The sequence below is a fragment of the Saccoglossus kowalevskii genome, chromosome 3 (genome assembly GCF_978046115.1).
Source record: "Saccoglossus kowalevskii chromosome 3, keSacKowa6.1, whole genome shotgun sequence".
NCBI classification, from domain to species: Eukaryota; Metazoa; Hemichordata; class Enteropneusta; family Harrimaniidae; genus Saccoglossus; species Saccoglossus kowalevskii.
Window position 1 is genome coordinate 24,021,955 of NC_140643.1, and position 17,031 is coordinate 24,038,985.

General features: G+C 35.5%; 2 protein-coding genes across 2 annotated transcripts; both read right to left on the bottom strand.

Moving 5' to 3' along the window:
• Positions 1–3,948: 3,948 nt before the first annotated feature.
• On the bottom strand, positions 3,949–12,328 carry LOC100373033 (caspase-3-like). Its single transcript, XM_085496942.1, has 8 exons — positions 12,133–12,328; positions 11,601–11,730; positions 7,383–7,606; positions 7,086–7,264; positions 6,827–6,962; positions 6,021–6,251; positions 5,643–5,710; positions 3,949–5,301 (listed from the first exon to the last, which is right to left on the bottom strand). The coding sequence occupies exons 2-8, from the start codon at positions 11,705–11,707 to the stop codon at positions 5,122–5,124; spliced, it is 1,125 nt and encodes a 374-aa protein (XP_085353068.1). The 5' UTR covers positions 11,708–11,730; positions 12,133–12,328; the 3' UTR covers positions 3,949–5,121.
• Positions 12,329–12,852: 524 nt separating this feature from the next.
• On the bottom strand, positions 12,853–16,922 carry LOC146747576 (uncharacterized). The gene is made up of 5 exons (XM_085496943.1): positions 14,953–16,922; positions 14,612–14,725; positions 14,158–14,330; positions 13,741–13,836; positions 12,853–13,575 (listed from the first exon to the last, which is right to left on the bottom strand). Exons 1-5 carry the CDS (start codon positions 15,704–15,706, stop codon positions 13,567–13,569), a joined length of 1,146 nt encoding a protein of 381 aa, XP_085353069.1. The 5' UTR covers positions 15,707–16,922; the 3' UTR covers positions 12,853–13,566.
• Between the last annotated feature and the right edge of the window lie 109 nt (positions 16,923–17,031).

The window sequence follows — 17,031 nt, forward strand, 5'->3', positions numbered from 1 at the left end:
AAGTTCATGACACTGTAAACGTTTTTCAAATTTTGGGAATGAAATAGAAACAGTTGTCAGTTATTCAATAAATTTAAACATGTCTGAGTATGTAAGCAACAGTTACTATGGTAATACTTCATACAAGTTATATGGTGTAATAGTACTCAGTCTAATCCATTACATTACTATGCCTTATGTATTAAAGCATCTGATAATACCTGGTATAAATTAAATACACTAAGTGTAACACTTATTGATATCAAAAAAGTTTTAAAAGAACAGACTTGCATGCTATTTTATGAGTTGATAGAAATAAATAGTAATTCTTATGAATCCACCAATTTCAGCAAAGAATCATGTAACATGGCAAGATTTGTCTACTGATGTGAAACATTATGTTCAAAATAAGGCTGCTGTTAGTTCTCTCTTCAATATGATGTGTTAAGTAAAGAATTACACAGGCAAATTGAGCTTGATGAAATAAAAAAGGCATGAAAAAGCTGGTGTTATTGATCGTAAGAGAGAATATACAAAACAATATATGAAACAGAATCGTAAAGACCAATGTTATCGCCAATCAGAGTTAAGAAAAAGGAAAATAACGGGACAAAATATCTAACAATTTGAGATATTAAAAGAGAATAAGTAGGAAAAATATAGAGAATGAGAAAAATCCAATGAGATTAAAGAAGAAAATTATACAACAGCTTTAGAAAGAGCGTAATGCGAAGAGATTAAGTAGAAAAAGTGTAGAACATTTAGCCAATTCTTGGTCTTAACTGAACGAGTTGTATCAACTAGTCCCTTGCGGGCAAGGTTTCTGTAGTTTTGCTATGTATTTATAGTACTTTGTCTAAGACACTAGGGCCAGTATGATTACCAAACGATTCAGTGTGGTATTAAGAGTTTTAAGGGGTGAGTGATACCAAGGTGGGAAATGGTTGCACATATGGGAGTGATTTCTGGAATTGCAATAGAGAGGGTTCAGGCCAAAATACAATATATAGTGTTTTCATGTTTCGTCTGATATTTCTGTGGTATTCTGCTGCTGTAACTAATGCAAGATTTGTTCCGAAATTCAGTGTATTGTGTTCACTTCAGTGTTATTCGTTTTTTGCTGAAAACACCCCTATTTTTTAATGGCAGAGTCGAACTACTTTCACTCCCACTGGGAAATTAAACACGTTTGCCAGACCGGTGGAAGAGTATGTAACAGTCTGTCATGTGATTTTATTCAAAATTTCTATTGGAAAGAGGCTATTCCATTTTATGAAGGAATAATTGGGAGTAGAATATGTGAGGAATAGTATCAACAGAGATGTGTGTACTGAAAAGTTATATCTATCCTTCTTTTGCATCGCTGAACATTTCTGTTTTAGTATACTGGTTTGAAAATGTTGAATTTGCATGATTTGCGGTGTTTTTTTACTGAAACGCCCCCAATGAATCCCGGGTTTGAATGAGAATGTAACAGCGCACCACGTGATTCGTTTGAATACAATGGTGAAGGATTGGCACGATAGGGCGCTGTCCGATCTCGGTGGAGCGTTTCGAAGTCAGTCATACGTAGTTTAAATTTATATTGAAATTACAAGTTCCTCCACCAAATTGTGATTGGCAAACATGCCGTGCGGTACTCCACTGATGGGATGACTTCCGTCGACAGCGGTCGTCGCTGAGCTGCACGCTACAACTTCGCTTGTGATGTTGCTTGCTAGCCGTGTATTGAAGGAATCTTGATTTCCGGTTAAAATGTTGCCCATTTGGCGTTGATAATCTTTATTTGGAACTGGGTAACGCCGCAACGTCGCCAGCAGAAACCTGGTACTTTGATGTTGGGACTTTTCGAGAGACCTTCAGGGTTTATAAAACTCAGTTTCTAGGTGGCCAACATACATCAAGTTCTTACAATCGTAGTATTCCATGTGATGTACACCTATTATGCCAAAAATGTTGCTGAACGATTTGAACCGGATAAAAATAGCAGACGAAAATTTGTTTACAAAATAAAAATAGTTCGGTTGCCAGTGGAAACAAGCCGGTAGGCTGTTTGGCGCTCCGCTCAGAAAGAAAAGATAAAAAAACAAGCAACATGAAGCTAACTAAAACTAAAACTGAATAACTAACTAAAACTGGGCACCATATACGAAGTTCGCAAAAAAACATTTAGTCTTTAGAATCATTTTATTTTATTGCTAGGGCGTATTCTGCTGTTAAATTTATAATTTCCAACCGTTTTGCGATAGTAATTTCTAGATTGGAGGCAGCATTTACATTTCATTCAAAGTTGCGTTGAAATTACATTGATACAGTGTAACAATGTGGCACTGGTGATCTTTTACCGGTGTGTAACGTAGTCAAAATAAAAGGCATGATCATTTGAACACTGCTATTACAAGACTAGTAGAAGGGAAAAAAATTGGGCAAAAGTGTTCAAAAAAGTTGTTAGCTGTTGCCATGGTAGCGGTAGACCAGGGTTGTTTTTCCAATTAGTGATGGCACGACCTGCCTGTCAAGTATAAACAAAATCAGCCAAGACAAAAAAAAATACAGAGCAGTTAAAAGCCGTTGCTGGTGAAAAGTTGCCCCAACGTCAGGGTTAATTTTCTCGGTAATGAAAATAGATATAAAAAACAGTAATTTTTGCCCACACTCAAGCTGAGTAGAATGAGCTACGTCCGTGCTGTTTTATCATAGAAATGTTTAGTGAGATACATTTGGCGCGAAGGTATTCACAAAATCTGTTTTTAGCTGTTGCCATGGAAACGGTGGGCCAGAATTTGTTTTCAGATTTTACAACCTAACTAGAGTAATGGTGTGACTTGCTTGCCAAGTTTGAACCAAATCGGCCCAGGCAAAAAAAAACAAAAAACAGAAGAGTTAAAAAACCATTACTTGTGAACAGTTACCCAAACTTTGGTGTCAAGTTTATGGAAAATTAATGAAAAAAGATTCAAATAGTAACTTGTGCCCCCACTCAAGCTGAGTAGAATGAGCTATGTCTGAGGTGTTGTATCCTAAATTTGTAGGAGGAGATACATTTGGCGCGAAGCTATCCAAAAATCAGTTTTTTTGGCTGTTGCTATAGCAACGGTGGACCAACATTTTTTTTCCAATTTTTCCTAATAGTAGGATGAAGGTGTGATCTACCTGCCAAGTTTGAGCGAAATCGGCCAAGCCAAAAAAAAGGAATTAAATCGTGAAAAAACTGGAAATCACACACACAAAAGTTATTTTAAGTGCAGTCCTAGTGGAGCGGATCGCCAATACCATGTTCATTTGCATATTGACCGTGAAAATACCGAAAACATTATTCCATGGTTGATATGCAAATTAGTTTTAGTCAAAATAAGTGACTGCCTAAAAGTACCATCACTGTTGTTCAAATTTCATTTCACTCGGCAAGTATATTCATGTACCCCAAGCGTAAAATATGGTACTTCTAAATATTGTTTATTTCTACTCTGTTTGACCTCATTTGCATATGGGGTGTGGAAATACCAATTTTGATTTCAGGGACGAATCAAAATATACTGCAGTACATATGTAATAATATGAATACTTTTCACTGAAAATGTTTTTCCGCTAATTTATAAATTCCAGTGAAAATGCCATTTCCCTCATACTCTATTGAGACTTGACACACGATCCACGCGTAATGCTTGAAATCTTTTCAGCGAAAATAAATTAAGTGAAATTCTATGTGACTTCACGAGAGTTGGAAATAAACAAATTATATGACACCCATCCTTACCCCTCCATATACACTACATCCCCAAAACATCCTTTCACCAGTGTATTCTATTTGACTTCAGGAGAAATTGAAATAAACAAATTATATGACAACGAACGTAAACTGATTATAAATAAACTACCTCGTTTTTATGCCAACTTGAAGTTATTCATTGCCTACATCAGTAACTTCAAAATCTATGTTTCAATCCAAGGAATTTCACTTGCTAATAATTGCATGGGAGTGCCAGTCTTTTATTTTCTATTGTAATGTCAATTTCGTGCGATTACTAGGAACATGAAGCTGTAACCACAGACCGTCTAGGTGCTGTAACTAAATCCTGGTATAAGCACCGGTTAGGCAGGCTTGAACTATGCATGTGAAGCCAGCTGAAAGGTATATCCAATCCCATAGATTTATCATTGTTTGGGAACTATTTGCTGGAAATGCAACAAAAATCAATATAAAAATATTACCCAATATTTCAAGCCAAAAAACATAATGCTCTCTAAAGAAATTGCTCCATAAATGCAATTTACAGTTTCTTATATCAACTTTTCATCAGTTTATGAAATCCGACATCTTGATTATTTAGCAAAGGATTGTAGGTAAAGTGTGACATCATATCCACTGTTGTGATCTATAATACGAGAAATACTGATGTGAATTAGTTAAAATGTTCGATGTGCATATTACTCATGTATATGATTTATAATAATGGAAGTTATTATAGTACAAATAAAGATAAAGTGAAGATATTGTCAAAAACGTAAAACAATTTAAATCGTTAGTTTAGTCGTTAAAAATAGAATGAAACTTTTTGTGTTGTCAACAGAACATCAATAAATTTGTACAATATAAGGAAATTTTATTATTTGGTAGAAAAACACAAATATGCATATTTTCACTTATGTTGCCATGACAACCATTTTTATGCATAATTGGCACCGATACATGTATGCTACCATGTTCTAAACTTTCAGCCATAAGTTCAACTTTTGTAATTTAAAGATAAACTCATTTTCTCAACAGAAGAATAGTGGTATTTCTTTAGTCTTTCAAAATAATCAAAACATAAACAATATCAAATTCGAAACTGGTCGAGAACATTTACCAAATAAACTGTATTAATATTTTATTATCAATTATAAATTTAAACAGAACTAATGAACATACATGCATTTATATGATATTTTGCCAGGAAGGCAATTTAGTCACTACCTAACATCTAACTTTGATGGTAGGAAAGACTTGACGCAGAATAGCAAGTGTTTCGCTTTGGTCTCGCATTGTTTGTTATTCAAATTGAGTGTATCATGAAGAAGTGTATAATATTTTTCAAAGTCTAAATGTAAATATTGTCCATTCAAAGTTTTTTGATTGATACATTTCCATTTCTGGCACATTTAGCCTCCTTTTAAACGCATTACCACAATTAACGTGCTCTCATTTTGTATATTGTAATCACTTAAATGTTCTCCAAGGCCATATGCAAGTTGCTTTGTACCACATATAACAAGCAACTCTTCACAGTGTATTCCAACGGCCTTACTTATTTTATCCATAAGCTCGTCAATGGTTGCATCCTGAAATCAATTGAAGGTGATATAAGTCATTAACAACACACAGACTTGTGAAAAATTACTGACGGAGATTAGTGATAGTTTGGAACATGCATAGAATGTGTAACTTCTAACACTACACTATACACATATATAGCACACACAGTTTCTTCAAAATGATCATGAAAAATATTAACCAATCAAATATATCACAGATAAACCACTAAATGCCGTAATAAACACACTGTGCCTTCTGAATTGAATTGAACTGTGCCATTGAGAATTCGATTTGACAACAACATTTACTATGTATATCTTATTAGCGTTCATACAGGCGAGCTACAAGTTTAATTAGTATGACGTACCTTAGTAATGTCTATAACTGTAGTTTTATTATTTAGGTCTTTAACGAACAGTTGCCACATAACCCCTCCTGTGGAGAAATCAACCAGGTATCATATATCTTCTGCACAATGCTACTAACATAGTGCACATACTAGTTATGGTATATGTATTGCAATTGTTACTGGGCTAATATTATAAATATTAATTTCCCTGATAAAAAAAATAACATGTATCATTTCCAGGAGCAGTTATATATATACTTCCCAAACGAATGTACCATTGCATATAGATGTCAATCGAATACAAACACAGAATTCAGTCACCAACAACACGCTTCAAATGGTCTGCTCCTGAACAAAAATATATAAACGATATGTCCTCAAATGGCATAGACTTACTTTTTTGGTGAAAGTATAATCGTTTTGTCAATGTAGTAATCATTGAAGGAACTTGTTTCTTTTTATCATATTTTTTCTGTTTGTTACTGGTCTCGTACAGTGAAGCTACACGGTTGGTCACAATGGTCAGCATATCTTGCATGGACCTAGTTTGACTGTACTTCTGTAACACGTGACTTAGGGACTGAATGAACCACGAACCGTGTACTGGGTCTCTCCATGAGTAGTAGCCTAGGAATAAAAAGAATGTGACGTAATGGTGTATTTAATATTAAATGTGACTTCTTATGTAGATCACGAGTTAAAATTGTCTAGATATTGCATATAATGCATAAACGTAAACCCCATTGTCAAAAACAAATAACACAAAAACAATTCCAAAACAAAGTCAAAAAACAATTGATATGTTTTTTATTGTTCTTCTTTTTTTAATATTTGACAATATTACCAACTCTTATATGATATGAACTGTTCGGTTTGTACAAAAAAGTACATATGATTTTGGTTTTGTGGGGAAATAACAACTGAATGGTGATTAATAGATGCGTTAGAGTATTTGAGCGAGGAAGCACATTACATGGTATGTGTCATTTAAGTAAATCTTTGATTTCGACCTTTACACTATTGGTGTAGTGTAAAGGAGACTTTAGTGCATATCAGAGGGTCGATCTTGATGATTAGATCCGCCTGAACAAAAAGTAAATTGGAAAACATCACAGTTTGAACTCTCAATTGACCTCAAACAATTTAGATCAATCAGGCTGTATGAAGTTAGTTGTTTTGGGGTCTGTTTACGATTGTTTTACCTTGCACGGTACTGTAGAATACCAGTATATCGGCTGTTCGTGGGATACGTTGTTGGTGCTTAGTACACGAGTCTGGTACCTCTGATCCGTCTGACTCGAAAGGCACCCCATCGTCACTCTTGTGACCTCGACATGACTACAATTAACAAAACAACTTCCTTATTTCCCATGAAAATTTCCATAAACGTATTGTACTTCTAGGCAATATAACTAAATAAGTTTTAATTAATAGTTAAATAAGTTAAATAAATTATGTTACCTGGATAAAGAACAGTTTGGGCTTCCCAACAAGACTTGGACATCTGTCTCCATGGAAATATTCTGTTAAGCTTTCAATAGCCACACTCTCTCCATCTGTACCATGAACTATTCCATCATCACCGTGGCTTAAAATAGCGATCACTAAACAATCGCAATCCCTGTGATCAGTCTGTGATACTAAATTAATCGAACATAAATTGTAATGGAATAAATCACAATATTGAACAATAATCCGTATTAATGAGTTATTTTAATATATTTAAATCCAAATTTATAATATAAAAACACAATTTACTTGTCTTAATAATGTCCACCATGTCATCTTTACTCAAGTCGGTGTGTTCATCCACGTCAAATGCCAGCTTGTCTAATGTTGTTTTCAGACTGTGTGCATCCACTTCCGTTCCGTTACGCTGTTCCATATTTTCGAAATTTTTGTTATTGATGATTATTGCGCATCCCCTCCGTGGATGTTCCATGTTGTAATTACATATGGTATCCACTTCATCGCTACAAGCACTGTTATTGAAACGTAAAAATCACAATGAATATCATATCATATGATATATTGTCATCATAATCTTTCCTTTGTGTGTACAAGTATAACCCTCGATTGTAGCGAGAAGGGTTTGATGACGTTTTGATTAAAGCATTCTCTGTCTATTGTCTCATTCAGAACCGTAATTTAGCGTATATATTTCAAAAGCCTAAGTATAGAGGAATAAGTTCGCACAAACTGGAGAGTCAATGTTTATGTAATCACAAAAATGGAAAACCTTGTAAAATGACTAAGTCCGCGATTGCGAGAGTACAGTGCAGAATTACCGGGTGAAATTTGCGCAAGGCATTGTCTGTAATCAAGTCCATTGAAATGCGTCTCTGATTTGTTTTTTGTTCCCTAATTGTTTCATACTTGGCACCTTTAACAGACTATTATTCTGTGACAAAACATTTCCTTATAAAACCCAGACATATTTCACACAACTATTGTCTTGTGAACGTTAAGTGCGAATTTGAATGTCCTTGTCCGAGCGCAACTGATTTGGCGGCGGTCCCAATGAGTTGTGAGTCCCAAAAACGCGAAAAACAGTTTTGAATAATAAAACACTGTAGATTTGCTGCATAATTATAGATATACAATAAAAATGGCCAAAAATATTAACCACTGATATCATAGAATAATTTCAAGCTCGAGCGTGAAAAATGAAGAAAACTGCTGGCATTTGAGTCTGTACTCCAGGAACGTTCGGGTTTCCATTGTTATGCACATGAACAACGAGGGATAATCCTCTGACAAACATTACTATCCCACTGTATACGCTGACAGTTTACAAACAAGCTAATCCTTCAAGTGTCTCTGATAATGTTTGAAAAACAGTCCCTTCTTTAATTATTGCTCGTGAATTATTGTTGAAAAAATACAAAATGCTGGGTAAATATATATCAGTTACGGAATAACCCGTAGAGCTTACAGTAGATAACAGAGCGATTACCAATTTCGTTATGCAAAATTAGTATGAAGATTACATTTTTCACTGTTTTTGACACTACTATATCGATGTCACGTTCTCCCTTCGTCATTAGCGAGTATAATTTGTAATGACTAAATTTATTACTTTAAACTCCACAAAAACGTGTATATTATTTTGTAAGAGAAAAAACGCAAAGCTGTGTGAATGGATTGAAACCACTGCTGAGGATAGAAACTAAAACGGCAGTGTCAACGGAAAATTAGATGGGCACACGCTCTCTGTGTAAACGGAAACGATTACTTTGTTTATTTGGCTGATGTCGATGAGCAACAGATTTTCTATATCATATATATCGTTGTCGTAATAGGTCAAGTAGTCGTAACATTTTTCGCGTGGATGTGGATAGTTCAACCTCATCGTCATTTTCGAACCATTCTGCATCACTCAGTGGCAGATTTCAGTTTTCTTTGCCTCGTCTGTCAATGCTTTTTTTCTTTTCCTCGCCATTGCGTTAGAAAAAATGGTATTAGTAAAATGGAATATTGACTTGGAAAATAAAACGATTTTAAAGAAAGTTGCGCAAAGTTACAGTACTCATTTCGCACAACCTCCCACCCGCTTCCGCTTTTCAATCGCCTTTTTTTTCTCGCTTTTGGGACCGCTTGTTGAATTCAGCCGGACAATTTCCGCTTGATTTTCGACCGCGCAAACCCCAACAATTTCCGAGGTTCACATTGTTTTATAAGTGTCTTTCTGTTTTTTATAGATATTGAACAGCCGACAAAGGTTCAAATACGTTTTGTTTTAACTATCTATAATTATATGCACGCAATCCGACCATTTGACCTCGATTTGTCTTGGAATAAATATTTTATTTTAAACAATATTCTGACGTGAAATACAAAATGTATTTCAACACAAGTACGAAATACTTGTCTGGGTTTTCTTTCCTGATTGAGTCTTCGTTATGTGTTTTGTATAATTATTGTTGTTTTCCTCCGAGGCGAAGACAAACTGAAGGACGATGAAGCTAGATAGCAGTTCCGTGCGTGGGCTGAATGAAAGAAAATAGCCTAAAATAAAACCTAATATAGTACACCTTTGTGTATTTGTTAAATTTACCTATGTTTGTCATGACAGTATGTTTGTAAATATCTAGAAAAATATCGTCTTTCGTTGATGATTTTGATTGTTTGGAAAGTCTGTCGACCGTGTCCCAATAATTTGTTTGGAATATCGATCCCCGTTGGTTTCTTCATACTGAGTTTAGGACGGGCGTCGATCCCGACGTCCGGGAGAGGACAAGCATTGACCATAATTCATGGGGATCATGTCCCGTAATTTGTGGGCTGAAACCCCAAATAATTAAGTATTATTATTGTATAATATGTATTTTATTTTACATCGCAAAACTACAACAGAGCTAGAGCTGTTCGTGGTGTCGATTCACATAGTTGTTTGTGCTGTGACAGGCTTCAAAATTATTCACTGAAAAACATCGGTATATTTTGACAAACGGATGGGATTTGACCTCTGTTCAAAGAGAAAAGAAATGGCCTGAGATACATTAGAGTCAACGGCGAATCAGTTTTTTTGCAAGTTGTGAAATAAAGTAAACCGAGTAGGGTCGATTATTTTCAGCCCCGTGTGAATAACTAAATTTTACACGTTTTTTTTTGAAGCCCAATAAATTATTCATACATGTCAAGCTCTGTTCGATTTTTTCAGGGCATGTGGCAGTTTTTAGTCGAAATAGTTTTTCAGTGGGAATAGTTTTACGGTACGTATAGACCGAGCTCATTCACTGATCGTGACTTAATTTTGAAAATTTGATGTCAAATTTTACCTTACTTGTGGACCGACGTGGTATTGGTATCGTTATTTTTGAAATAAATCATTAACATTTCCTCGTTTCTCTGCTTTGTCAAAAGGAGTTACCTATGTTTTTTTTCACGTAACTGTCTCATTAAAATAAAATATTACATCTAGAACAAACACCCAACATACGTAACAAGAGGTCCCAGTTCAGTTGCTTCCACGCTACAAGTGTCATACAGCTTATAGATTTGAAGTGTCGTTCAGAATCTAATAATAGTTAAAGCGCGGTAGTCGTCGCGCTGCGCATGTGCGAGATATATGGGTCTCATATAAACAAAGATGGCGACTTTGACTGAAACTGAGACGTTTCCAAGCTTTAATTATGTAATTGTCATGTTATTGGAAGGTATCGAATGAGTCACCAGCGGTAATCAGTGCAAGTCGCGCCCAGGTCAAACCTCATACTTGTGATTTCCATTTGAAGAGCGGTTGTATGTTCAGACTTCACTATCAAAACCACCATTTCGACCACTTATGTGCCAGTGATCAGTGTTTGGATGAGCGGTCGGTGTTTTCAATGAGCGAGCGAGCGAAAGAAACGCGATTATAACGTGGAAGGTTGGCTGAAATGAGTACTGTATGACCATGTTTCTCTGACGAAGTCTCGACTGGAAATAATGCTGACAATGGACGTTAGATAAACAAGGATTGTTTACGTCAGGAAGCTTATCACCCGTTATATCAGAATCGTCAACAACAGAGTATGCAGATAAGATGTTATCATTTAAACCCTCCCAAAGATAAACATTATGCAAATATCCACGAATCGGCAGCTGTAGTATTTTCTGCTAGCGTTTTAAAACACTAATTTGAGCAACGTTATTTCGCAATTTCGATCTTTTGAAAACCCGGGATGATGTATCAAGGACTAAAGTAACCGTTTTTTTTCAATTTTTGAAAAATCAAGAAAGAAGTAAAAATTTCCCTTCACGCTACTTTAATGTAAGTGCATCGATGAATGTCAATATATTGCACCGCACCACACTACATCACATATTTTGCAATTTTTCACATTGTTTTTGTTGCCTAAAAATGCCATAAAACGGACATACGGCCAATCACTATTATAAGATACTAGCAAGTCCCCCCCCCCCAGGAATGAAAAAAGTATGCCTACTTTAAAAGAACTAAAACAATATATTTATGATCTTTAGCATTTTTACCAATTTTGATTCTCAGTCTTGTCTGGTTTACGTCGTTGACTGTCGACCCGATTGTTGCGCTTTTTAGAAATACCCCTTACTGGAACTGTATCTGTCATCGTTTCCATGGTGACCAAACGCCCGTGACGATCTGGAATATATATATATATATATATTATTGTTATTGTAATCAAGGGTCCAAGGGTCAATCTGGAGTTTCAGTACGTGTTCACATTGAAAGGGGTGAATTAGTCGTCATTTAATCTAAAACGTCCGCTCGTACTTTATCATACATGAGGTCTATATGGCTTATTACAAAATGAATATTGATAAATATCCCAGTTAGTTCACTATTTGTACTGTACTTGCTGGCTTTGAAACCAAAACAGTTATCGGACTCATGCCTCAGCGAGACATGCATGACTACAATTCCAATTAATAGTGGGTAATAACCCGGGAAATCCCCTCTGACACTGACTTACAAAGAAATCCTGGGAATAATGTAAATGGCAATGTAACTTTCATATTTGCTCAGCTTCCCAAAACTACATACCTTATTTATGTCAGCAACGTAATCGGTCTGTGTATGGTAGCGTAAAAGCACGAAAACGCTCTACACCGTATGTGTGTGTTATACAGCGTCGAAGTGAGACGTGAATGATGCCATATGGGTAATTTCGATCACATGACCAATGACTTGTAATACCACCGCGGCAACAACCTGGACGAAACAAAAATCAATAAACCCACACATTGACGTGTAATTATATTTGAATTGATCGCTTGGTGGCGCTATACCCTTTGAGTTGCACTCACGGTGGTGACAAATAGTTAGGTACTTTTAAATCATTGTATGTGGCCGTTTTATCTTTACCACCATGCGGATAGTGCTGCGTGTGTTGTTGAAAAGAAAATACGCAATAAAGACCATGGTTGTTGAATAATAAATATGAAATATGTAACACTATTAGCTACAACGTTTACACTATTAATGTATTTTGATGTTCCCTATTGTAATATATCTGTTAAATCGCATTTCGTGTAAAGAAACTATGAATTGTACAAAGTAGAATTAAACATGGTCTTATGCCCTCGATAAATCCTATTCTACTAGTCATAGCAAATATACTATATTACGAACTTCTTCGCATGCTGCATAGTAAATGCACTTTTTACACACGGTAATATGTGTTTTTTTATAAATACTGTTGTGCATTAAACATTATCTAGTTTCCATCACGTAACACATTAAAAAAATGCGCACAAAAGAATATATTATTAGTAAGGACAGAATTTAATGTCAAAATAACGATGACAAGTAAAATGTGAAGTTCATGATGTAAGTTCACTTTGCATTAATTTAATGAGCCAAGCTACACTTTAAATAGTAACAGAGTTAACAGTAAATCAAGTATTATAACCAACATACATTGTACAATAAGAAACAGCTAAACAAATCTTCCACGGTATTGGAGGTGTGGAGTGTTTTCTGAGATGTTGTATTGGGGTATGACTTTAGCTGTTGTTAATTTAAATTCTTGAGATATAATGATTTCCAATTGTTTACTTTATAAAAGCGTCATGTAACGTATAGAACGCGTGTAAACTGTTTTGTTTTCAACACTGAATTTGTACAGTGAGTATAATGGTCCCACACCTGCAGGTTTAATGTAATTACTTGTAATTAGATTATATAATGAAACATTCAATGCAGAATAGTCTGACATTAAAAAGTTAAAACGAGCATTTTGAAACATGTATTCAATTAAGTAATTTAAATTTTAGCAAATCCGAGAATAGATTATTCACAGACGGAGAATTCTTTTTTTAAGATGTGAGAAACACAATATTGCATATTACAGGTCAACCATAAAGGTAAGCATCTCTTCGCTATTCCAAGTAAGTCATTTATTCTCGGAACCTTGAATCGTCAGTCGAATTGAGTAGCCACGCCTTGTTAACTTCTGTTTTCAGCGTTGTTCGTCTCTTAGAATGCCTTTATTGGGTAAAGAAAAGTAGAATACGAAAGTATAGTGATGTTTGAATGTTTATAATTACAATAAATATCCATAAACATTGAGAAAACCCATCAGAACTACAATGTCTGATACGAAAAGTGCAGCCAAAATTTCATTCAGATATTTATTTTATCTACACTTACCGGAATGTTCTTACCAACAAGCCGAAGAGACACCAACTCTCCATCAATTATTGCAGACACAACTCGTCCCGAACCTGACAGTATACATTTGTCTATCTGTAATCAGTACACGTAACGTATGATTAGAAAAAAAATATTATAAACTACACATTACCAGAGAAAAGCACCATATAGTCAATTGTGTACGTGCTCGACATGTCCCACAAGATCATCCGCTGGCTAAGCAAATATTAACAAAATAATCATGCATAATCGTAAACAGGAATATTGTTTCCTGGTTAAAAAAAATCCATAGAGAAATGTGATTGAACAAATGGCAACTTCAAAATCATTCATTCGGCAATTTATTTGTATTTGGAGGACAAGGTAGTGTGCATGTCACAGTTCTTTGAAATCGGTATTCACTCAGGTACGTACCCGGTTGTCAAAAGTAAAGCTGGTAATGATTTCTCCTTGATCCACGTCTAATAACATAACTGATTTCTTTACTCTATCCTCTGACGAAAGAAGGACATGGCTGCCCTTCTCTGCATCAACAATCACACAATTGTGCATTGCAGTTGGCATCTTCCAGCTTTGAATTAGTTGTCCTGGAGAGCGAAGAAGTAATGTTAACTGTGTAACAAGTATATAATTCCAAGATACACAAGCAAAACTATTTATATTTTTCATTACGGTCGTATATCAAAAAATCAATCATCAGAGATGCTCTTTGATGATCATCAATGATTCCAATATACACCGTTCGATATACCGTTCTGCAATCTAAGATGAAAGACGTACACAAAGTTAAGGGACGTGTATCCACTAATGTGAATGTTGTACTCTCTTGACAATACAATGCGAGATATATTTACGATTCCAAGCATACCCTTTTCAATTGACCATACGTTCCATAACTCATTGTTTGATGTAACTATCTTGTTGTTTTCTCCGATGAAGCCTTTTACTTTCTCATTGCTTGGTATAACATAACATATCGCTTCTGGAAAACATAAATAATTGATGTCATACTATATAACATATGTTACAAGACATTAAACAAAGTATGAGGGATGCATTGTTTGTTGTTGTGATTACCATTGTTAATGTAATTTTCCCGGGATTTGAAATGTACAAATATTACCAGTCATTATCAACACAATCATTTGGAAACTTTCATATTGACTTTGACATGTATCAAAATAAAAATATATAGTTTTCCAGTCTCACCTTTTATTATTTCTATCACAGAGTTCATCTTAATGTCTCGTTCACCATCGTTTGCATGAATAGAACAAGGTGTGTTTACGACCATGTATTCACCATTTGCTGACAGTATGTATCCAATGTCAGACGTCTTTGTCGTGGTGGTAATACGGAACAGCACTTTTCTTTCTGCGATGCTCCATATTTGTAATCCGTGAGAGTGAAAGTGAAGGACAGCTATGGTTCCATGCCGATTGGTTGTCATTTGATAACAGTTCTCATTTGTGTTTGGAGAAAGACATTCGATCAGCTCTCCATTTCCAACACCGAACAGAAGAATATCTCTCTCAAAAGGACTCCCTCCAAGGATCTCTCTGCCTTCACTGACAAGAGCACAGAAGAGATACTGTGAGGTCTTGCCTTCTCCGCATTTGTGATAATTACTCCAATTATCAAATTTTACAACACTGAGTGTCTTCTCGTCACCATCACCGATTCTGCAACATCCCTTGCTTGAATCTAGACAATGTAGAAGATTTCGTCCAGAGTTGTCAAAGGGTATATTGTCAGCTGTGTAACTTCTTTCCGGTACTCCGGTATTTAAAGACCAGATACTGTAGCGTACACAATTCTCATCTACTACAGATATTGTAGCAAACTCACTCTGATTTGATGATTTAAAAAAATTGTGAATATAGACGAATTTCTCACTTGGACTGCTTAATTTTGAAATGTTCGTATTGTCCATGGTGTCTCTCTGTCGTGTTGTATCCCACATTCTCACACTATGATCGTCATAGCAGCTTGCAATGAGAATGTGCCCTTGTGTGGACACTACAGATCGAACTGAAGCCAGCTGGAAGGTATATCCAATCTTATAGATTTATCATTGTTTGGGAACTATTTGCTGCAAATGCAACAAAAATCAATATAAAAATATTACCCAATATTTCAAGCCGAACAACATAATGCTCTCTAAAGAAATAGCTCCACAAATGCAATTTACAGTTTCTTATATCAACTTTTCATCAGTTTATGAAATCTGACATCTTGATTATTTAGCAAAGGATTATAGGTAAAGTGTGACATCATATCCACTGTTGTGATCTATAATTGGCCACACTGATTTATTTTTATGGATGACATCCTCTGAAGACCCCAAATCTAATGCGAGAGGGCGAAAAAAAATCCTGCCAAAAAAAATGCTGCTAAAACCACAGGACTACGGAGCTGTTATTACAAATTGAACCACAGTGTATCAAAAAAACAAGTCTTTATTTGTAGGAGGCACATGTTGATGTACACATCTCGTACTGTATTACTGTCACAGGTATCATCACCTTTGATTTTGAAAAGACAAGAGGATAAGGCAGATGTTAGTTTGCCAAAGGCATACACATCAACTCAATAATAAAGAAAAACTTACTGTGTTGTATTGAAAACAAAATAATTAAAAATGAACAATAAGTTTGTCAACAGCAGCCTGGAAACTAACTTCTTTGACATTCAAACTACAACTTTTAAAGTGACACTTCAGATAGACTAAGTGTAGACACAAATGCTCTAGAACTACTTCAACTATGTAACAAATTATAAGAGGCTCGATATTGAAAAAAACACCAAGAGAGAGCCAACACAAATTTAGATGCAGAAAATTATGTACATGTATCTTGATGAAAATGTGTCATATGATCAAAATATTACTGTGTGCAAGCAAATTATTCGAATCAGAAAATGAAAACAAAAATAATAAGAAACTTTTCTTCACCCCGAAAGGGGACTTCGGCCGAGGAGCTTCCGCTGCTGTTTTGTCGACTTCAATGCGGACAAAGCAACCAAACTGACTTGTCGCCTGACCGACTTTTAGGCCACCATACACGTCCACTCCTCTTCCAATTCCGGAAGAAACGTGGGACAGCCACTCTGGACAATATGTCCTTAAAGTTGTCTGGGCGAAACTCGCTTGCCGCTACCGATCTCCCGTAAAGCTGTGTAAACATCATATCTCCCTGGCCAACCTCAATTGCGTACCAGTCTACAACAATCCCTCCGTTTTACCTCTGAACTTTTATGCTCATGTATTTTGGTGGTGTGGTCGCCATG